This window comes from Poecilia latipinna, unplaced genomic scaffold (assembly GCF_001443285.1).
Source record: "Poecilia latipinna isolate Pla-1442-1.1 unplaced genomic scaffold, P_latipinna-1.0 Scaffold614, whole genome shotgun sequence".
Taxonomy (NCBI): domain Eukaryota; kingdom Metazoa; phylum Chordata; class Actinopteri; order Cyprinodontiformes; family Poeciliidae; genus Poecilia; species Poecilia latipinna.
The window spans coordinates 165,715-189,462 of NW_015113230.1; the positions used below are offsets into that span (position 1 = coordinate 165,715).

A 23,748-nucleotide genomic window follows, 5' to 3' on the forward strand; every position below is an offset into this window, starting at 1 on the left:
AAGGAAAAGGGAGGAGAGAGTGAGCTGCATGACTCAGAGCTCAGCAGCGAGGAGACACTGTATTCTGCATGCAAGAGGAGCAGCGGAGGCAGTGCTAAAGGATTGCTAAGGAGGAATATGGAGCAAACACAGAAGGGGCTGGAGCAGAAGTAAGCTGTCACTGGACAGGCAAAGGACGGCGTGAGGATGGAGGCTGCCATGCTGGCGGGAAGTGAGAAATAGGCCAAGTGAATCAGCTTGCTGGAGGGTGAGTTTAGGAACTTAAGTGTTTAGTATGACTGAAGGTGGCTGAGGGAAGGTTGAGTGAAGGTTTGCAGCAAGGACTGTGGATGGGGAGCTTCAAAGGTCAAGAGGGCTGTGTTAATGAACGATTGCTTCATTTCCCACTGGAGAAGTCCAGAGTAACCATCTCCCAGCTTAAGGGAGAAGGCAAACCGGAGGGCTGCAAATGAGAGAGAAAGCTTTTTTAAGACTGACCACGGGAGATGAAGGTAGAGAAAAAGTGACATAAGTCTCAGCAAACTTAACGATTTAACCAAAAAAATGCAGAAACAGTTGAAAAAAAGGAGGATTATTCATCATGAAGACCGGAAATCTCAACTGTGATACAAATACGTCACAAGGTACCTGTTAAAGATTTTTGACAAGCCAATCTGGAAAGAACTTGTGCAACTGCTTTTTTTTTTATTCTACTGGATTTTTAAAGCTCAGACAACCTGCGTCACACGATGGCCATAAAGAAAGCTGCCGCCTCACGTTGACACAAGATCCCAACAAAGTAGCCAGAGTTGGCTTCTTGGGTCAGCTATGAAGCCCCTCGGAGACACTGGAATGACTAAAAGGAGAAAAGCTGGATGTTGACGTGGAACAGCCAAATCGAAAGGAAGAATCCATTTCCACGAAACAATGTGATCGCCTTCCTCCTTTCGCTTGAGGATAATAGAGATGAACATGCTGGACTGAAATGCTACTCTGAATCTCTGTCAGGTGAGATTAGCTGATGTCCCTGAGGCTTATGTTATAATTATCTTGTCCTGGAGTGATTGGAGCAATTCCTGATCTCAGAAAATGGCCACGTTACAGAGATTTGGCAGGTGGAGGACCTCTTGAGCACACACGCGAGGAGATTCTTTAATCAGCGTCGGCGCAAAGGGTTGCTGGACGGGTGGCGAACTTGTGCTCTTTGCTTTTGTCTCTAAGGTAGTTAATGTCACCAGGGTGTTAAGTTAGAAACTGTCCAGTCTCTGACTGGACGACACAGTGCCACGCTCCCCGTTCAGCTGTGGACAAACCGGCTGTGTGTTAATGTGGGGCACCCGTTATGGCTTAACCGTTTCCTTTTGCACATATGTGGGTGTGACTATCGATTAGCGTGTGCTCACACTGAGCGTTGAAGACGGCTGTGTCAGACTGTGTGAGCGTCTGCATGGATTCTCCTCGCCAGTGACAGACCTGGACCAGAACAGCAGCGGGTGGAAGGGGGAAAGGGAGGCGAAGGAAAAGGAGAAGGAGCAAGAGGAGGTGACAGAAACACAAAGGACGGAGAGGGGGGAAACGCAACGAAAATGCTCAGATAAAGAGAAGAAACAAAGGAGTCTTTGGCTGCCACCCTGGTGCGATGTGTGGTGAGTACGCATCACTCCCTTTTTTGCCACACTTTCATATCAGTGTCCTTGCATAGGTGTCGGTGAGTAATTTCTCCGATACAGACGACAGAGCTCAGGGGGTTTGTTGGATGGAGGTCATGTAATACTGTAGAAACCCACAGGATGTCAGGGTCTGGAGTGGGACGCTTTATGCTTCCACACTGTGATTCAAACTGTTTAATCTAGGTCACATGACAGTGGTATCCATGGGTCACATGACACTCCTGCCTGGGAGCAAATTGAAGACCAGACATTAGCGAGTCAGAGTGGGGAGGATTCCTGAAGGTGTTCACTGATTAATGAAGGGATACGTAGCGAGACGACTGCACTTCCCTAAAATCCCAGGTTTTGACACAAAGTTGTACTCTCTCCCCTTTCTCAGCCCATCATGAAATCACTCAATCTTACACGAGACACATTTTCCACTCTTTGTTGCCCCTTTCCAAGTCATGGGCTCACATGGACCAAGCAGAGCTGCGGCTGAAGAGAAGTGACAGTTGCTTGATGGCCGCTGGCTCTAAATGCTCGTGGAGCAGGCCAGCCGAGCTCGTAATGAGACCGTGGAACATTCTAGTGTCACAACGATCCCACTCCCACACCATATCTAAATCAGTGGAGTGTGTGTGCGTGTGAGCTTGAGGAAGGGGGGCAGAAAAGCTGGTGTCTCTCTGCTATAGATGCTGAAGGTTATTGCGTCTTAGAAGTGTCTTGAAGCAGCTTGTTCTGTGCCTGTGTCTCTCAGTGATCCCTGTGAAGACTCCACTCCATTGTCGAGACTTTCTGTAAAAGTCAATAGCAGCAGCAGTCAATAACTCCAGACAGTACGTCCTCTCCCGGATCATTGCCTGATGAGCAGCTTAATAATACAGCCCAGATAGACTGTTTATGTTTGACCTTCTCATTCTGTCGTCTGGCAGAGCGATAGTGGCGCCGTGTACCTTGGAACGTGGCCAGGGTTAACGAGGTCACAGGTCTTAATTGAAAAAGTCGAACAGAGAGGTTGGGCATACATTCCCTTGTAAAAGAATTCACACTCTGAGCTTTTTCTTCTTTACGTTTCTTTTTTTTTAAGTTACAACCACAAACTTCTGTATGTTTCACTAGACTTTGATGTGACAGACCAACACAAAGTAGAGCAAAAATGTTATTTTTTCTGGGATTACAGTGTGAAAGGTGTACATTTTGTAAGGTAAATTCAGATGTGTCTTTATTTGCTGATATGTTTAGTCATTGTTTGTGTTCCTTTTTATGTAACCAGATGTGCAGATGTGGAGCTACTTGTGCAAGTAGAAATCTAGGCTCTGGGCAAGTCTGAAAGCATTTTACAGAGCAAACATGCTTTGCAAAGTTTTCTTTTTACATTCAGAAATTCAGACTTTAAACCCCCCCAAAAAATACTCTGCAAGAATAGAGACTTCTTTGCTCTCCTTGAGCTAGAGGAGCAAAATTGTTATGTCAGCTCTTGATTGAGAATTATTTCAGCTTGTTCTGATGTACACCCTGTGTGATGTCCAAGACTTATGAAGTGGGTCTGCTGCAGTGGGAAAGGTATCCGGACCAGAAAGATCTTTGCTCTCACTATTATGACCTCATGTAACCAAAACAAATTGTTCTCTTCCTAAGGAGTGTGTATAGGGCACTAGAAAAGGTGTTCTCCAGTAATTTCTTTAAATACTTCCACAATGTTTTTGTAACAAAAATGCTAGGCATATAACAAACCCAACATGCTAGGAAAGGCTGCAGCTGGGAAAAGGTCTAATGGCGGGGTTACGGCACACGTTCTGATAAAACTTCCTGCAGTTTCAATAAACTAGAGGAAGGAATATGAAGGACACTTAATCATTTTCTTGGTAAACAATATTCTCTCCCTCTCAAGTCTTCTAATTCAATACTTGAGCCTTTCACTGTGATGACAACAACTAGTTCTTTGGGATATAAACTCTACTAGTTTAGTTCATCTGAGGACAAAAGATTCTGCCCGTCATTCCTGGTTAAATAACTTAATCTCACACAGAATGAAGAATGTCTGCTTTTAAGTCTCACCACTGAGTCTCAAATGGATTTAGGTCTGTACTTTGTGCCACTCATAAATATTGAACTAATGCTTTTCATTGGAGTTCTGGATGAGCGAGGTGGTTGTCCTAATGGGACGTGAACCTCTGCCTCAGGCACAAGTCTTTTGCACGTTTTAACTTGGATCTTTTGGTATCTGGTTATTTAACTCCCTCTAGATTCCCATTGACTGTAACTACTTCACACGAAAACATTCCTAATGGATAATGCTGTGACCGTCATGTTTCACAGGGATGGTTTATCCCAGACGATGTGCTGTGCCAGCTGTCCGCCACACGGCTTTTTACATGTTGGCCAAAACTTTCTATTAAATCTCCAAATAGAACTTCCTGCAAAATGTGTGTCTGGTTTATTCTTTCTCTCTCAGAGATTGTGTCGATGCATATGGTACCCGCGCCCTTTTATGGATACTCTAGCAATGATGGCTTTTAAGAACGGTTTACTGCTGCAGGGCAAAACTAACTTTTAGGACGAATCTCTTCAAATCCGCCTGTGTGTTCCCCAACAGCGGTGGTGCTCCTTAAAATGTTTGATTTGCTTTCAAAGCACTTTAAAAACTTGAAAAACAAAACATCAAAGATGGGAAACTTTTATTAAATATCAACAAGACTGCAATTTATGGCTCAGTTAAATTGCAGTCCAATTTAACTGACCAACCAAAAGGACCGTGGAGTTTTCTTTGCCCCAAGGCAAACTTTTTATCCCTCGCTTACTACTGTAAATTTGAATCACATTCCGACTAGATCCATAAACTTATAACTCAGTACGCTATCACTAATAATACATAAAGCAAACTGTTTTATTTATGAAGTTTGCCGAGATCATTTCATAACTTTAGATGACTGTTTGCACCTGCAAAAAAGTGATTAAAAAAAACCCTGATGTTGTAACTATGAGCATAAATTAAACAATGATATTGCAATATTAGCTATGCATTTGACAAGCGGTGAGATTTACATTCACTGTGGTTTGTTGCTTCCCATATGACTTCTCTCTTACAGTTCCGGTAGCACACATTGCAAATAGATGATGTTCATAGAAATCATATTGGGTATAATGTGATCTGACAGGAAGAAGAGGCAGAGTGGCTATCTGCTCCAACCATGATGAATAATATGCATGAGTTTCATGGGGCAGAATGCTTCCCTTTGCATAGTCAGTGGGGAAGCTAATGAGGAATTCCCCAGTTTCTACTGCTCTGCACAGTAACTGCTTTCCTTGCTTAATTCAAAACTGGCTAAGCATACTCCCAGTTTGTCATAAATAGGCAAAATTATGCAGGACTTGATCCTAACAAGCAATGTTGCTTAAATCTTATTATTTATGAAAAATAAATAAATAAATAAATAAATAAATAAATAAATGCTGAACCAACTTAGAGCACAATCTGTCTGTAGTCATACTGGAAGAAACTTGTGTAAATCACAAAGCATATCCAATAACTCCTTACAAATGCTACAAACATAGCCACTTCCTGTTTGATGGTGAAAGATTAACGAAGACGTCCTGTGGTGTTTTGTAAATGTCATTTAAAATTATAGACATAGTTTTCATATTCATGGAGGGTCATTAACAGGAATCTGTTAAAAAAAATGTCTTGGATTTTCTGCTTTACAGTAGTTTTCTAGTAGTTAAAAAATAAAAGGAAAATAGGCTGCAGCAGAATTATAACATGTGACTGCTCCTAATTACAGTAATGAAGATGAGTCGTAGAGGCTTGACTATACGGGTTGTCTTGAAATATTAATTAGAACTGACTTAACGCTCGAGTTGCTGCAATTCATTATGATGTGTTTCTGAAAAGAAGGCAGAGGGGAGAGAGTAGGAGAGTTGGTCCAATATCTTGATGCACATTTGATGCAGCAGCGGTCCAGTGATGAAGCCTGTGCCCAGAGGGGAGCGTAGAAGTCAAGACACATGTATGGAGTACAGTCTGCATGTGTCCAGAAATCTATGTATTCTTAAGAATATAAAGAAATCTTTACACAAGAAGGACATAACTAAAGCAAACACAACTGATTAAAAAAACACAGCAGGTGAAGGTGATTAAAGGACGTAATTTTGAAAATAACGTCGACAAGCGATTTCATCCAGAACAGCGACCTCAAACTCCAGTCCTCAAGAGTTGGTCTCTTTAACTTTTAGGTGTCTCTGTGCTTCAGGACACCTGGCTCCAATATTAGCTCATTAGCTCTGCAGAGCTTGACCGCATGCTCGTGATGCAGTTTGCCGTTAAATTCAAGCGTGTAGGACAAACGGGGAAAAAAATGTAATAAATAAAATAAGTTGCAGGACTCTGGTCTCAAGGACTGCAATTTGAGACCACTGATCTAGAACTAAAAGGGGAAAAGCCTGACAAATAATCCAGGACAGTGTTTCCCAATGCTGGTCCTTGAGGCACACTGCCCTGCACGTTTTCTGCACTTTTCTGCACTTTGCTTTATGGCAGACTAACAAGTAATTGTTGAACTGCAATCATCTGAATCAGGTGGCAGTAATGCTGATTAACATTTTTTGCCAACTGCCTATAAAAAGAACAACAACAACAACAACAACATGCAGGGGCAGGGTATCCTGAGGACCAGTGTTGGGGAACAGAGACTCATTTTAATACAATTTCAAATAAGTCCATAAACATAAAATATGGGGGAAAAAAAGTAAAATGCTGTGAATACTTCCAGATTCACCATAACTTACAGGTGAAAAAGGGTGGGACTAACATTTAGCCGTTATTTTTATTAGTTTTTTTGCAAGCGTAGTGAGAATGAACAAGACTGTCAGTTTCTCCGACTGCGGGGAGTGATCAGATTTCTTAGTGCCAAAAAATGAGGGAGCAATTTTATTTACACTCCCACTTTGCTACTCCACTTGCTCCATTGTTCAGGCGTCTATGATCTCATCTGCAGAGCAGCGACATGGACAGACCCTTCAAGAACTTATTTAGAGTGCAATACTTCAGTTTTTTTTTTAAAATGACGTAGTTTTTAAGAAACTTTAATATGAAGTATTTAAAACTTCTTTGACAAAACTTCTCTCTTTGTCAGAGAAGTTGGAGGGTTGGAAATATTGAATGAAAACTACAGAATTCAGTGGTTATGGAGGCTTTTAACGGCCTGACAACCCGGGAGAAGAATGGCAAGAAGAAATGTTTATTTAATCTTTTTTATTTTTTCCAGATCAGAAGTTTCTACCTACAGTCAGACGGACACGTTTGTTAATGAAAGTCATTCTTTCTCAGAAATATTTAACCTGAGTTCTCCTTCTCTCTCTTCCGCATCGATTTTCTTTCATCAATATCCTCCTCCCCTTTCTTTGCCACCTCCTACATCTTTTTTTTTTTTTTTTACCAACCCCACTCCTACCCACAACCATCATCCGACTGTCCCCAACAGGCACTGTGCCCTCTGGTGGTGGGGTTCTGTGATGGTAACCATGATACCCGGAAGCCACTATGTCTGCAGCGCTCACAGCAGAGAGGATGACTCAACTAATGACCGCGAAGAGCGAATTTTAGCTGTGCTGGGCATCATCGGGACCATCCTAAATCTGTTGGTGGTTATATTCGTCTACATCTACACCTCCGTCACCTGAGGGTTCCCACAGGACCTCGACGAAAGATGCTGGTGCCAAAGCCTCCTCCTGCCGCTGCATCCCCGCCTCTGGAAGTAGTCGCGTACTTTTAGAGGGTTTGCTTCACTGGCTGTTGACATGCAAAGTTTAGACATCTGCAGGAACTCTAACTCCACTGCAGCATGTAGGACAACGATGGGGTGTTAAACCAAAACTGTGTTTTCACATTTTATAAATATTCACATCTGTAATACCCTAGTAATCAAGGCGGAAAAACAGGTTTTTGCTCTGAAATCTGACTTTGAGGCCTAATCCTTGCTGTGGAAATGCTAAGCTTTGAGCTTTTTTCTGTATTTTTGAAAGAGTTGAGGTCATCACTGCCACTGGAACTGCCAGCCAATGTTACAATCCCATAGGAGCAACAGGAGAGCTCTTAGCTAACTGGAGAAAATTAGAAGATAGCGCCATTACTTTTTTTGACACCAAACTGTCAAAAACTAAACCAGTAGCAGAACGCTTTGAGTCAAATGGCACCTAAACATCTCCTCAAACTGTACATTTGTGTAATTTAAGAAAGTATAGCCATTCCTATAAGAATATCCATTCCTTTTCATTTTGTGGAGTTCAAGAATTTAGTTTTACATGGAACTGACGTGTCCGCACCTGAGCACACCTGAGGAGAGATTCCTGGCTGTGCTGGGAGTCATTGGGATTGTCTTAAACCTGCTACTGCTTATCTTTGTGTATATTTACACCTCCATTTGATGGAGCCTTGTAAATATGTATTTCAATTCGTCTTCTTCTTATGGTGGCTTTTGAGATTACTTGCACATCTTCAGATCATTCAAATTTTCATATTGCAACCACAATTGTAAATTTTAAAAAATATATAAAAAATTAGCTTGGTTCATAAGTAATATCAGGTGAATTTTATGTGGAATTGAGCTAATATGAAAGTGTTGGTTATTTTAATGAAAAAGCAATGATATAGAGAGTTTTAGCAGGGAGACACTTTCTTTGTTTGGACTTCTCGACAGTGTCGACCTATTCTCTGCAGTTTGTATTTTTATGATCCAGAGCTTCATGTGTGGTCAGTAAACTGTCTACCTATGTTTGCATTGCCTCAGTGAAATATTTTTTCACAAAATTGGACCAAAATTGAAATAAACGCTAGTTTTCTATTTCTTCTACATGCTTACTGACACTGAAATCAGGAAAAAAAAAATAAAAAGTTACAAAATTCTGTTGGTGATTTGATCCATGCAGAAAACCTGCATATCATTGAAGATCACTCTGCTAATGTTGGCTGTCACAGAGTGACGGGTATTTTTATGCTGTCACGTTTATTTGATTGGATTAGAGACCCAGACATGGAGGAGCGGCATCGGAGAGAGCAGGCCCTGAAACTGAGGCAAAGCCACTTGGATTTAGACAGCAGACAGTTATGGCTGACCTCAAACAAAGTCGAAGAGGAGCGGCGGACAAAAGGAGGACATAAAAACTTCGTGAAGGAGTCCACTATCTGCTGCAAAACCAACGAGGGGGTTAAGAACCCGTTTCACTATGCTGGAGCGACGTACCTAAACAGATGTGAGTTTAGGTTGAAGCAACGCATATCTAATGTTGAAGTGGACCCAAACACAGCTGACAGGAGAGCAGCACAGACTGGGCTGAATCTGCACCACATCCTGGTCGTTCTTTTCTCCACCAACAAACTAACGCCTGAGAAGACATAAAAACTCATCCATTCCTGCTGCTGCTTTACAAACTGTTGTTAAGGAAACAGATACAATAAAAAAAAAAAAAAAAACAACTGCCCATGTGTCTATGTGCAATTTAACATGTTGGCTCATGTGGAAAAGTGTTACGATTTTTGAGTAATTCTGTTAAATTGTTGTCACGCAGTGTACTGTCTCTCTGCAGTTTCCCCTTTGTTTCTTTGGTTTACAAATCCAGAGACCAGCAGCGTTGAACGAAGTTTGGACTGAAAGTGACAATATATTTTTATAAGGTGTTGAAGGTTCAATGGGAACACCATAGACAAAGAACATTACAGATATTCATGTGAATGTTTAGAACATATACATTTAGTTATTTAACTTTATCCCCCCCCCCAAAAAAAAAAAACTGATGCATCTATTTTACATATTTGAATTTTCATATTCAGAGATAAATTTCAAAAGATCTCTTCCACATTTCAAAGTCTGGAAGATCCTCATAGATAAACTGCCTCTGCCTCACTTGGATTTACTTCTATGAACTTGTGGTTGGTTGATTACTTGTACATTTACTGCTGTTTGCTGCTCTGTTCAATGTTAAATTTGCAGCAGCAGAGTAACAAACATAAATGTCAGAAAAACTAAATTTTTCATTTCACTCATAAGCTTTTAAGGGTGAACAATGCCTAAAAATCCTGAAATCATCCAGTTAGATCTTTACATAATAATCAGCACGAATGCCCAATTAATTTAGGGCTTTCACTGATTTTATTTGAGCAGTTATTTAACCAATCTTACATGCAATTTCAGTGATTTCTAAAAATAAAGTTTGGGTGCACATGCACTAGATTGAATTCATAAATATACTTCAGTAAAACATCCGGCTGTGGCCTCTGGCAGAGTTCGTGTCAATCTGTGTTCATGAGGAAATCGGGAACAAACCAGGGTCAAGCCAGTCATGAAAAACGCTACAGTATGCGAGTAACTCTAGACAGTGAAGTGTGGTAATGATCTAAGATGTAGTGCTGAGCAAGAAAGAAGCCTCGTCTGCAAAATACCTTAAAGCAGTGGTTCCCAAACTTTTTCTTCTGCGCCCCCTCTATGGATTACAAATGGCTGTCTGGTTGAAACGACGCGTGTGACGGGGGGCCAAAATGAATGTACGCAGCTGAAAATAGACACCAACATCGGTAGCCTACAAGCTACTTGTTAAGCTACAGGTGCTGTATTGATATTAGCTAGTCATCTTTTAGCTAACATTACCTGCATCCAACAGCTTTACTCAACTCAGTCGGTTAGTTTGGAGGGAAAAACTGTGAAAAGTGAAAAGTTCTTTGTGTTTTGCTGGTTTGCTGCCGTGATTCTAACACAAACCTACGTAGCTCCGCCCAGCAGCAGCAGGTCTACTTCACAGGTGTAAACCCAGCACGAGCGTCGTAGCGCTCATGTTGCGTTTAAAGGCGGCTCGGAAAAACAGGTTACAACATGTTAACAACGGATTAAACAGTTTTAACTGATGATAAAAGTGACAGAGGACACAAATATGGGAAGTGTGGAAGCCTCTACTGTATCAAATTGACAGAGAGTTGGCCATTCTAAGGTAAAAACCCAGCGCATACAGTGTTCATGTTTTGTTTTGTTTTTTTCATCCAGACGGCTTCCCGCGCCCCCCCTGCAATGACACGGCGCCCCCCCTAGGGGGCGCGCCCCACAGTTTGGGAACCTCTGCCTTAAAGCATAAAAGCAATTTGCATCTGCCCACATGGATGAGCCAGAGGCCTATTAGAGAAAAGCTTGAGAGACTAAAGGTGTAGAATGATCAAAGAGTTTCAAACCCTAAAACAATGTACCACCTCTCAAGCTTCAAAATGACAGCCTCGTAGGGTCGGTGTAGCTGACAGTGGTACTGATGCATTCTTTGATTTTAGCTCAACTCTTCAAAAAAGATGATTGAAACTCTGACACGGGATGACAGTCCCAAATGCACAATCAAAAGATTCTTTATTGTTAAAGCCTGCCAACATTAACCGTTTTGAAGTGCCCAGTTTTGATCGCTGTTAACAGTTTGTGGACTATGTTCAAAGAAAACAATTTATTCAAATTCTTTTTGAAAGTTAAATGCTCAAATAACCTAAATTATGCCAGACGTTTGTTTCAGAATACAAAAAAAAAAAACAAATGTTATTGCTCTGCAACGTACTCATGGACATTTATCCAAATATTACTGTGAATGTACTTAGAAACACTTAAACTTCTATGTATAATTTCAACTCAATATGGATTATTGAACGTCGACGCCAAAGTCAGACTTGAGCTGTTAATCCTTGGTTTCCTTTTGAAATAACAAACACAAAATAATATTCCAGGAAAATCAACAAAATGAGCTTAACGTTCATGCTGATGATGTGGATATAAACTGCTGATTAGGGAACTAAAAATCATTATGCTTTGAAATCAGTCCTTTGAAATGATAGCTATAGATATGTTTACGTTGAGATTGCTTTACAATATGGATTTCATTTTTGTATAATATACTAGGATAACTGTGGCTAAACCGATTCACACTGAGATTACCAGTTTTGCTTGGTCAAAATACTGCCTTTAAAAATAAGCTAAAAGTTCTCCACTACTCACTAATGTTTCAGAGATCGATTAGACCATCAGTATAACTTTGATCAACTGTTCATCTTCTTAGATCACTTTGCAATAAAGCTCTTCTTTTCTAAATGACAACACAAACTTGGAACAACAACGCTCAAAAACATTTACGCTTCCAATAATTAGCAGAAAGCAATAGTAACTAATTTACCTACTTAAAAAGGATCTTCCAGTAGACTTAAAAAACGTCTACTTAATTTTTATATCAATACTGATGCTTCACCTTCAGCACTTTGAACTTTCAGTACTTGAATTATCAAAAGAGATGGAAAATTCAGCATAAAACTGACATACAGTATCTAACAAAGTGAAGCACTCCACTCTAAAAAAATGACGTAGCAAAAAAGGAATCGTTGCACCTTATCGTGCTGACTAATATTGCATACATATCTGCATATTGATCACTTTTAAAAGCTGATCTATTATCATGGCTGCATCCAAGCTGTATCAAAATGCAGTTCAAGTTTCCCCTCGGGACCAGTTTCAGTGTGTGCTCTGTGGACCAATAAGAGGAGAGAGCCCTGAGGGCGAATCCTGACCATCTGCTGCCCAAATAGACAGACACCATGTGCATGCACACACACACACACACACACACACACACAGCATGGGTTTCTTTTTTTACCAACTGAAATCCTCACTTGTCACTACTTTTTTTATTTTTTACTATGCATGAAACCTTTTTCTTATGTACCTGAATTTTATGGGAAAACCTAGAAAGAAGTCTAAAAGTAAAAAGGATGTAACCAAACTTAGCAAAGCCTTCTCTTGATGCACGACGTGATTTTCATTTTCAAAACATTTTGACACTGACTGCATGAGCGAATTCAGACAACCAAGTTGTATAATATTCATTAATGTTGAAATCTGGCAAAAACAAGTGCCTGGTGGGGAAAATTTGGCCATAACAGATTCCTTTTTAAAGTGAATACTATTTTCTGCATTCAGCCTCACATCTCCACCCAGAGGAAAAGCCTTGATATGCATGACAAGTTTTGTCATCTTGTCATTTTTCATTTAAATGCAAACTATTTTATTAGTTTATCAGAAATGGGCAAAAAAAAAAAGAGAGAGAAGTAGATAATATTATCCATTTGCCAAAGTTTTATATAATAATCCGATTTTTAAAGTGTTTTTCTGGTAAAACAAAGATGAAAGATGTCTGCAATAACTACCCGGTTGTTCACGTTTGCTTTCGTGAGCAAGTGATAAAAAACTAATTTATCAGCAAAAAGGAGAATTTATCAGATGACTTGACAACATTTTTCACTAAGCTGACAAAGAACAAATGTTTTGAGATTTGATGTACTTTCGTATGTAAAGGTGTAAATATGTACATGTATAGTTACAGAAATGTCCATAAAAATAAAAAAAATTATTCTGTCAAAACAGCCTGTTTCAATACACCTAATTTATTATCATTTCATTTTGTTATTGGCTATTTCTCTGACAACATTCAGCTATTGTGACAACGAGAATGATGAATGATGCACCATGTATTTGGTGCTCAGAGACACTGAAACCTTTTCAAATCTAATAGGATGTCAACCTTTTGAGCTACTTTTTACACTTACATGTAAGTTGTCGTTTTAGGCCTGTTGGCGTTGTTGTTATTTCACTCCACCCACAGATGGACTCGAGACAACTTATGGAAGTTAATTGATTCTTTGCTACTAATCGGTGTTACGCTGTTTGGGAAGTGGCAGAGAAATGGACTTTGGTTTAAGAGTTGGAGTTGTGTTGCAAAACCAAAGACTTAAGACTTGACTCACTCTAGAGCTGTGGTTCTTAACCTGGGTTCGGTCGAACCCCAGGGGTTCGATGAGTCGGTCTCAGTGGTTCGGCGGAGTCTCTGCCGCAGAGGTAAAAACACACTTGTGTAAAGTCGTTTTGACGCCCCGCTTTGCTGAAGAGGATCACGTTACATTGCTTCGCCAATCAGAGCTGCGGAGGAGCACTGATTGAAGGAGCTCCACTCTCAGCGTGAATTTTAACTTGTGTCTTTAATTACTTCAGCAAAACTCACCGTTTTTACCAAATTCTGTAGCTTTCGCTGTACTTCTAAATCTGCTACTTAGTCACATCTTTTCGGGGTTGGTACTGCCTCTAGTGGCGTGGGGGTGGTAACACAACTAATATAATTGCATTACTAAATCAGAATACCACAAAGTCTTTATTATTTATTATTAATTTTTCATTCTCTTAAGAATGTAGAGCTAATTAAATGATCTAAATAAGACCTTAAAGTGGTTCCAGTTTCTCTCGATGGCCAACCTGTTGAAACTGTGGCAAATTTTAAATACCTTGGGTCGTTCCTGGACAGTCGGCTCAGCTTTGCTGAAAACACTGACTATATTTTGAAGAACTGTTCTCTGAGACTCCACCTTTTAAGAAGACTTAGTGATCATGGGGTGACCAAACTAGACTCTAGTTGGGTCACCCCAATGTCTTGAATTTTGGGGGGAAAATAATCATATTTTATTTATCTCTACAGAAGGGTTCAGTGAATGCGCATATGAAACTGGTGGGTTCGGTACTTCAAAAAAGGTTAAGAACAACTGCTCTAGAGTCTTGGCTGAGAGCCAAGTCCGGTCCTCAAGAAAAACTACGCTGCATGTTTTAGATGTGTCTCTGTTCCAGAACCCCTGATTCAAATGACTGAATGACCTCCTCTGCCATTGTGCCATCAAGTGCTACAGAAGCCTATTAATCACCCACTTATTGAAGTCTGGTGTGTGGCAGACCGGGCTTTCTAAGTTGCTGTCCTCTGAGAAAGGACCTCAACTTTCTCAGCGATGCGGCCCGAGAAGGTTGCTCTCCTGTACGACAGCTAGAGACTTCAGCTCTGACAGGCTTAACATGCATTTTCTTCTGCGAAAGGGTACGCTTTATTTATTCGCAATTGAAAATCATATGGTCTGTTTAACGTTAAATGACTTCAGGTTGTTTGGTCAGAACAAAATAAACTTGGCTTGCCTCCAGCATCATGTTCTCTTAGAATGAATAGAAGAAAACCCTCCAAATCCTATTTAGTGTTGTATTTTTTTTAAAGAAGTTGACAATATTAAGTGCCAGGTTTGAATCCTGACCTGGGGTCTTTCTGAACGGGGTTTGCATGTCCTCATTTTCCATGGGAGACTTAATTTGAGCTTACATCTCAAAGAGGTAGGACTGGATTTGGACTTTGTTGTAATTTGAGTATTGGAGTCTAAACCGAGGCCCCCGATCCAGGCATCGGGCGCCCGTGTCCTGCAGGTTTTAGATATGTCTCTGTTTCAACTTCAAGTTGAAACTGAGACCAGTTTAATTCGTTTTAAGATAATTAAACTCTGTAACAACTCGTCAGCACGTTCCTGTGGCATGGCCTTTGGTTTCCTCCATTCTATCACAAGCAAGCTGCAGACATAAACACCTTCAGGCCCTCCAATGTTTCCTCTGGAGACTGCAGTCGTGCATCTCTTCCTCCCACACTCACACAGTATGACATGTGCCACAATAAAAAAAACAGTTTCATCACTTATGGCATTAACTCTTTCATCTCTGGGAGGTTTAGATCAAAACCTAGATCATCTCCATGTCTGTGTAGAAAAACCCTGCACAAAGAACCCCAACTGTGAGCTCTGTAAAGCTGTGAAGTGATCTGTGGGGATACAGAGATTGCTGTGACAAATGTGAAGAAAGAGCACTGAATCCATTTACGAAAACAATGACACCCCCCACAGCTATGTTTTAATCTGTAAGCACTGAGCCCTCCCCACGGCTGTTTTTGATCTCTCTCGAAGTTCTCCTGTGCCCCTTGATCAACGCACAACAAACGTTAATGTTTTACTATGCAAATTATACAAAGCGTTTTACGGAAAATAACATTTTGTTAGTTTTTGTATTTTTTAAAATCCAACTACTGAGCATACAGACTGCTGCTGCCCGACTTCTGACAGAATGGGACATTCTTAGGAGCTCAGCGACTTGCAGGAAGGCACCATGACTGGTAATAAGTCCAGTATGGAAGTTTTCTTACAATTACATACTCAGTCTGTTAGCAGTACCACAACAAAGCGGAAGCAAGGCAGTCGTCTAATCAATATAAAATATGTAAATGATTACTAGAAAACCATCACCGTGTGCTTGTGGCCAGGCAGCCCTGGGCATGGAGCCAAATCAAAAGTCACTGCTGCTTTTTTTAACAATAAATTTCCAAAATATGAAAATAGAGAGTCTCTAAAGCAAAAAAACAAAACAAAAAAAAAAACAGAGATGAGTGGAATGAAACAGAGGACTGCCAGTAGAAAGAGGAACCCAAACCAAAACTGAAGGCAGACGTTTGGCTGCTTAAACCAACTAACCAAAAGGTTAAACCAAAAGGAGGGTCATTTTTCCTGTTTGGAGCTGCCAAGCTTTTACAATCATCATTTTTCTTTGTTTTTATTGGTTTCTTTTCTCAATATAACTGTGCCAAAACTTCATTCAAAGCAATCTTGTTTTTATAGTTCACATTCATTGTTAAAGGTTCTGTTTTTTTGTTGTTGTTGTTTTTATTAAGTTTGCCTTTTATTTTGCATTTACAATAGTTTTTTTTTTTTTTTTTACTTTTACAAATAATACTGGCACATTGATAAGGAACTTTAACCCATGTAAAATGGACACACTGGAATTAAAACTATATCAGTGTGTCTGATCTTTATTTGATATAACGGTGGTACCGTCCAGGGCCACCAGCTGAACGTTTCCAACATGAGATGAATTTTGAGTCTCCTTGAGGGAGAGAGGACTGAAACCGATTATTTTCTCTGCTGGGGAGCCGTGCAGAGGCATTTCATCGCTTGGATTGTCAAAGCAAAGCTCCTTTTTTCTTTGAAATATAGTCCGTCACAGAATATGTGCTAGCAAACTAGATTATTAGATAGAGCAGCAGTGGTGTATGTAAAAAGGTGTAGAGGAGCGGTCTCCACACCTCTTTACATACGCCGCACAGCCCTGCAGGCTGCACAGCTGCTCAGTCAGAGAAAATATGATGGGCCATTTTACATGTTTAGCTGTTTAAAAGCAAGAAACTGACGTGACAGATATGTTGCAAGAGATGCTGGGTTAAAGCAGAAGGGATGTCAACAAACACCAAAAATCCGTCATTGTTGTTTTGATTTTTTTTTTTTTAAATGTTCCCTTAACTCATCCGGGTTGATCCCTGCTTCCTTGCTCCTCTGGTTTGTTAATCCCTTGTTTTACCAAAGCTGTCCCGAATACAGCAGAAAACAAGATTATCACCCAAAGTGGAGGCTTAGCTTCAAGCAGTTGCTTTGGCAAACCTGATTTGTTGTGTGCAGCCATGTTCAGCGAGCCATATAAACTAACAGTGTGTCCCACGGCTCCCCATGAGAGACCCGCTGACCTGGCTAATATGGAGGCTGCCCTCTGAGCACCACAAACGCACACAGACCTTTACGCATCATAGTAGGCTATTAAGAAAGGACCTGAATCCTGCTAAAGTTCATAATCCAGTCTGATTTGACAACCTAGTGTTCCTCCCTGTCTGCTCAGCGCTGGCCTCCGCTACGTACCGCAAACATTTATGGTCCCTCCTCTGTGCCCTGGTGAATTGTTTGCTCTGTTACTATTTTAGACTTTGGTTAGATTGCCATTTCAAGCATGAACCCCATCCCTTATATGTGAGCCTAAAGCCACTGTCAACAGAACAAGAGAAGATGTTTTATATGAACGGTAAGATATTATGTCCTACTTATACCCCGGAAGTGCAGCCAGCCCTAAAGCAACAAACCAACACTTTCTTTGTTCACATTTCTAACTTTGAGAAGACTGAACTTTCTGCTGGAGTAGTTTACACTTAACTTACATCTAAATAATAAAGAACTGACTAATGAAACACAATTGCCTGATTTAAAACATAAATGCAATGTTCAGCAGTGATGCTGACTTGGTTATTATGAGGATGAGATATGATTGAAGCAGAAACCAGGCCTGTTCCTGCCTGTTCTCTGTCACTCTCAAAGGACAAGGAAAGGAGTTTGTGTGTTCATCTGAAAAAAGAAACGGTAGCCAGACTCTGCAACCTGGTGGTTAAACAGGTTCAATAAATACGGGGACAAGTGAAGAATATCCCAACTCTAATCAGAGAGTCAGTGAACATTAAATACTATGATTTTGTTTTTCTTTGAAATGTAAATATGCTGCGACACAGAGGCTCATTTTTCTTAGCCGCTCATCAAGCAAGGTGCAGGAATCGTGATCTTGACAAGTAAGGAAATGGCTGCGAGAAAACTGCCTAAACTTTCCCATATCTGCAGTCAGAGCAATAATTAAAGAGTTTTAAAAAACTGGAGCAAACGTGGACGGACGAAGTCCCACATTAGTCTCGACACAACACACAGTGAGGCGTTTGCAAGGGAAGTAAAAGCAAATCTCTAAAGCTCATTGGTGGAGAGTGAAAGTAATTTCTTTTCAGTATGAGAGTATGCTACTTTAATAAAAGATTAATTTATATTAATGTTTCTCACACAACTTTCCCAGCAGTGGCAATGAATGAAGTGCATGCTGTATAGCAATTAAACTGCAACTTTTGGATTACTGAATTAAAAAAATGGCTTACAGTCAAAAAAGCAATTATGTTGTTTTCAGTGTCCAGGCACTCCGAAAAGATTTGAGGAGGAACACAGTCCGATTATGTTTCTGTGTTTACAGGGGGGAAAAAAGTTCTCTGTTTTTGCATATTCTCTGCTTGAAATAAGCTGTTGTAGAATTTGAGAAACTAAATTATTTCACTTTATTTAGTTATTTTAAGCACTTATTTTAATTGATCAGATTAAAACTGCAAAGATTTGTTTGTAGATTTGAATTTAGAAGGTGGATTTTAGTTTGCACGGAGATTAAAAAGCATTTGTTATTTACCTCTGCGGGTTTCAATTAAATCTACATTTCAGATAAGAGTCACGTGTTTAGCATCTATTGAGTCAAGAACCTGCAGTATGTTATTTTTCTCTGTTATTGACTTAAACTTGCTCTTTTGATCTTTTTTTCTTACTCTCTTAAAAAGCCCTTAAAGCCTGATGCTCGCTCAGCACAGCTGGGACTGATGGATAGCTACACACACACATTAACACACACATCTGAGGGAGATTTAAAAAAAAACATGATGCAAGAAATGCTTATTTCCCTGTAAGCTTTATTTTAAAATGGATGGTTGCTTTTGAATCCTGTATGTCTTGTTGTATTTATGTGGATTCTTATTGAAAAACTAATATTCAGAAAAGCTCTCCAACCAATCTGACTGAACTCAAACTATTTCGGGAGGAAAAATCTGCTAACTTCTCTTTCTCTAGACATGGAACGCTGGCAGAGATAGAGACAGTAGCTTTACAAAGTAGTGACTCAAGAAGTCTTATTGACATAAAATAATCTTGGCTCATCTCATTCTTTAGCAGTAATTAAACATATGTACACACATCCAGAAGAGTCCCTGAGACACTGGAGGCCTTTTGATCCTCTTCTGCAACACTCCCACTGGACAAGATGCACACAGGCACTTATGAGCCAACTTTAATGTGACTTTATGCCAAAGCTGTTGGAGGACAGCTGAGAAGTCCCTTTGCACCGAGCGGCACTCTGTGCAGTTAGCTGCACAATAAGTCCGACCTGCATCCCTTCATAACCCTCATTTATCACAGACCTGTGAGCCTCTTCAGCCTGGGGTAGAGAAAACGCAAGAATTAAACTCCAACAGCTACGAAAGCGGCGCTCGCTCTTGCTCTTCATAATCTGCATAAACAATCAGACCGTTTTCTTTATTGGGAGTTGCCGAAGTCTTGCTTTCTACTGCTTTCAATTTGAAAAGGTTTCCAGGCAGAGACATGGAGCCCACAGCGGTGCCGAGAGAAGACAGACGACGAAGGAACACTACTGAGGTAAACTCAGAATGTTACATTTAACATGGATAGTTTTCAGATAAAGTACTAGAACTGAGGTACATTATTTAAAATCTAAGGTTTCAAATAATTTAATTGGCCAGAAAAATGCTAAATTAAATTATTTATTCTTTTATTTCCCCAAGTAATAGGATTTCTTGTGCTTTTTTTAAGTAGTCTGAATTGGTTGTTCTCCAGGTTTTGTAAACGTTTTTCAATAAATAAAATTGTATTTGTATAGCACCTTTCAGTAACAAGGCATTTTTGCAGTTTTCTGGAAGTTTGTTCCAGATTTGTTGTGCATATAAACTTCAAAATATTTTGGGGACTTTAGTTTTTTTTTATTTTATTTTATTTTTTTTATTATTTTACAGCCCATCTACCTAAATAAGACAGCCTAGATTATAATGCAGATTGACTGAAAAGAAGAGGAAAGTCGACAAATACAACCAGAGAGGTTTGGTCTAAACAGCTATCTAAAGCAAGTGAGCTCTATCTAAAAGTTGTTCCTTTAACAAATTATAAAAAAATAAAAATAAAAAAAACTGACACAAGACTTTGTGATTTTCAGTGTATGTAGAAAATCACCATATTTTTGCTAAATTACTAAATATTTTACCTAAGCTGTGTTTTCCAAATTTTTCTTTCAATTAAAAAAAATACATAAGCACAAATTGTGTCATTCCTGTAACAAAGTCTCCAAAGATCAGCTGTGGATCACTGTAAATAGAAGATATGGTTTGTATCAGAAAAATATATGTGGGAGGAGGAGAAAGAGGGATAAAGTTTTCTTAGAGGTCACTACAATCAAAACCTTTTTCTTGTTCGTGTGAATGTGAATGGTTTACTTGTACAGAGCCATTTCTGTGGTCTCCGGTATGAAACGCTACACACTACCATCTGCTGGATAACTAGTGTAAGTGCATAATAAACTTCCATCCCATGTCGAACCAGAAATCCCAATACATTGCTGTAATTGATTTTTCATGAGCTGGAAATTCCAGTTAATCATATATCCATTAAAGTGGATATCATGCATCACTGCTTATATTTTTACCCAGTTGTTCTTTACCAATAATAACAAATACCTTCTTCACAGTTTGAAGAAGAGATTAAGAAAATGACTCTCAGAAAAAAAGGGGTATGGAGGACTTAAGCTATTTACATGGGGCCATCAATTCTACAAGACATTTAAAATGTGCATCTATGTTCTACTTTCTATTTCAGGCAGCTGATGCTCAGAGTCTGCGCCAAAAAATGGAGAGGTGCAGAGTTGACCCTGATCATTTACTTGGCATTGTGGGTATTGTAGGCACCGTTCTCAACCTGCTGGTGGTGGTGTTGGTGTATATCTATACCCCTGTTTAAAGAGTATGAGGGGATGCTTACATAAATAGATCTACTGATGGCTTGCAGTACATTTTCTTGTATTAGTAAGTTGTTCGGCAGATGTTTGTAATTGTGACTGGTCATTTTAATCTACTGTGTCTTATTTAAACATCCGTTTAAAATATATTTGATGTGTATTTAGTGAATTGTGAAGATTCAGAAGTCATAAACATGACATTGTACTGTGGTGATATTTAATAATGTAAAAGCATTTGCAACAGCACACTTTTTTTTCCCCTACAAAATTATTAATTTGAACTGCAAATCATTTTATTTTAATGTCTCCTTATGTGAATGTTTCTTGGTCATTTACTGAAGTTTTGCATTATGATGTTATCAATTTTGTTTGATTTTTAGCTTATATTCTTTTAAGCAACTATGTTCATCTATCCTAGAAGTCCCTTCTGAAAAACAATATATGATACATTCAACCCACAAACAAAAAGAAATCGAAAACCTAGACAGCATCCATGGAAATCAGAGACTAACATTTTATTTATAATCATTCAGGTTTTAAATATACAATTTATTCTTTAAAAAAGTAGATATTTCTTTTTTCTTTAAAGGAAGAAAAAAAAAACATATTCGGTTAAATTTCTATTAACAGAAAGCTACATACAGTCACTGTCAATTAAATACAACAAAAGGCAACTTACAAACACTTTTTACTTTTATATGTAGGGAAAATTTGCATCCACTTAAGTAAAACAACATACTGTTCATCTTTGTGTCTTACTCTGAAATTACTAAATGTACATGTGTGTATGATGCTATTTAAAGATATGTCATAATTTCAGTCCGTTGCAAAGCATTTATTAGGGTGTAGGTGAAGTTAAATAACCAGGGTTGATGTTAATATCAGGCAGTATTTGGCAGCTGGTGATAATGTCGATCTTCTCGGACACGGCCTTCAGATCGTCCAGGATTAATCTGATACTGTGGGAAGCGTTGATGATGGCGCTCTGGGACGAATTCAGCTGAGATGTCACACTGAGGACCTAATTTACAAACACAAAGTTAACCAATAAACCGAGAAGATGCGTCTTACTGTATGGATTTGATTCCAGTAGAGATCAAACCTGGTTGGACCTGGTAGCCACATAATTACACAATATTTTACTGCCCACCATTTAAGTGCATGCAACAGATTGCACAAAGAAATTCTGTCAGCTCTAACGTGCATGTCTGCATTTGCATGTCAGAACTTTTACTTTATTAAACACAAAATAGTTCCTATCTCTGGGAGAATTTCGTTAGAAGTAATCTTTTATTTTGACCAGCATGATTTTTCTAATTGAAAGAAATATTCATGTTTTTGGAGTGGCCCAGTTTGGGTACCGACTTGAATCTGATCTCAGCTAAAGATTAGGGTGATGGCAAAGAGGCCTTCCAACCTCAAAGACTGTTAAGAGTTCATCACTAAAGAACATTCATTAAAATACTGTTGGAAGCAGAAAAAGCTGGTCAGCAAATATAAGAATGATTTGAATGTTATAATGCCAAAATAGATTTTTCCAATAATTATTGCAGTGATACTTTTTGATATGCAATTTTTACATGTAAAGTGAACATTTATTTATTTTTCTTATACATATTCATCTTATTTTGCTTTCTTATCTTTTGAGAGATGCCCGTCACATTTCCTATCAAGAACAAGCTAAATAAAATATATTGTACATCTGAAACTGCCAGGGGTATGAATAATTTTGACTTTTGTGTGGAATTGTTTCATGTAAATTAGATGACAGATCATGCCAGAAGAGATGCAGTAGAGAAGAAAGACTTTAGATAACTATTAAGTCATGCATTGACAAATTATTGGTTCAAGTTGAAACACAGCATACCTCCTTACTGGCACTGCCGTAAACCTGTCGGACCCTCTGCCCCACATCCGTATACAGCCGGCTGTTGGACTCCTGCAGCTTCTGCTGCAGAAGGGTATCTCCTGCTAACAGAATTATAAACAGAGCACGGACTCAGACTTGACAGCTACCTAAATAGATAAAAACAACCAAACAAGAAACTTTAGTGGATAATGTCCTTCTAAGTTTGTGTGATATGGTTAGGTTGAAAACATAAAAATATGTAAAGCCAGTAATGGATCTTTAGTTTCACTGTTATTTGTCAGAAATAAAGTTCTATGAAATATGACTATTACAAATGTAGTCAGGCATTTCAAATGCTGGAGTTGGAGATGCCCTGAGAATTTCATTGGTGACCTGAATTGGACAATTTTAAATTTGAGTGACCCTAATCTGAGATTAACTGGAAATTCCCATTACTGAAAGCACCATGCTAAAAGAACTGCTAGGTTATTCTAACAATAACACCACTCATAGCAATATCGATGTTATTGAGGGGAAAAAGACTCAAAATTACCTTCTTTCAGGATGAAAATGGTGTTTAAAACATCAGATGAAGCACAGAGATGCACAAAGCTTAACATCAATACATTATTTCACAATGGCAGGTTTTCATAACACTGTTCACATTCAACCAGTACCAAAACAGGGATTAGGTTGGTGATTTTATGTTGTTACCTCTGTGCAAACATGTGTCCTCACCATAAGGCTTGTGTGAAGGGCTCGGCCTGTCTTCTACTATGGACTGCACATTGGGATTGTCTCTGACCACAATAAGAGGGGGCAGCTCTCTCTTGAGTATCTGAGCACTCTCCTGAGCCATTACAGAGGATCTGACCGCCTGCTGCGGATCATCTTCACTGTCCGTCTCCGAGGCTTCCCCAGGAACCTGACAGCATCCAAAAACGCATTAAGAAAA

General features: G+C 39.3%; 1 protein-coding gene and 2 long non-coding RNA genes across 5 annotated transcripts in view; 1 reads left to right on the forward strand and 2 right to left on the reverse strand.

Annotated features, from left to right (window-relative positions):
* On the forward strand, positions 1–9,414 carry LOC106953932 (uncharacterized). The gene is made up of 2 exons (XR_001426273.1): positions 1–1,625; positions 7,112–9,414. It is a non-coding gene; the product is annotated as an uncharacterized LOC106953932 (long non-coding RNA).
* LOC106953933 (uncharacterized) overlaps positions 4,799–23,748 on the reverse strand; it is a 19,488-nt gene continuing 538 nt past the window's right edge. Inside the window, exons 2-3 of the long non-coding RNA XR_001426274.1 lie at positions 14,272–14,275; positions 4,799–4,811 (exon numbers count right to left, since the gene is read on the reverse strand). This is a non-coding gene — a long non-coding RNA (uncharacterized LOC106953933). The remainder of the gene's footprint in view (positions 4,812–14,271; positions 14,276–23,748) is intronic.
* bloc1s3 (biogenesis of lysosomal organelles complex-1, subunit 3) overlaps positions 21,759–23,748 on the reverse strand; it is a 2,376-nt gene continuing 386 nt past the window's right edge. For 2 of the 3 annotated variants that reach the window (XM_015043068.1, XM_015043069.1), the window contains 3 exons: positions 23,532–23,718; positions 22,812–22,915; positions 21,759–21,965 (listed from right to left, as the gene is read on the reverse strand). In XM_015043068.1, coding sequence (XP_014898554.1) covers positions 21,783–21,965; positions 22,812–22,915; positions 23,532–23,718 — 474 coding nt within the window. In that variant the 3' untranslated portion in view covers positions 21,759–21,782. The remainder of the gene's footprint in view (positions 21,966–22,811; positions 22,916–23,531; positions 23,719–23,748) is intronic. The other variant, XM_015043071.1, reaches the window with a different exon arrangement.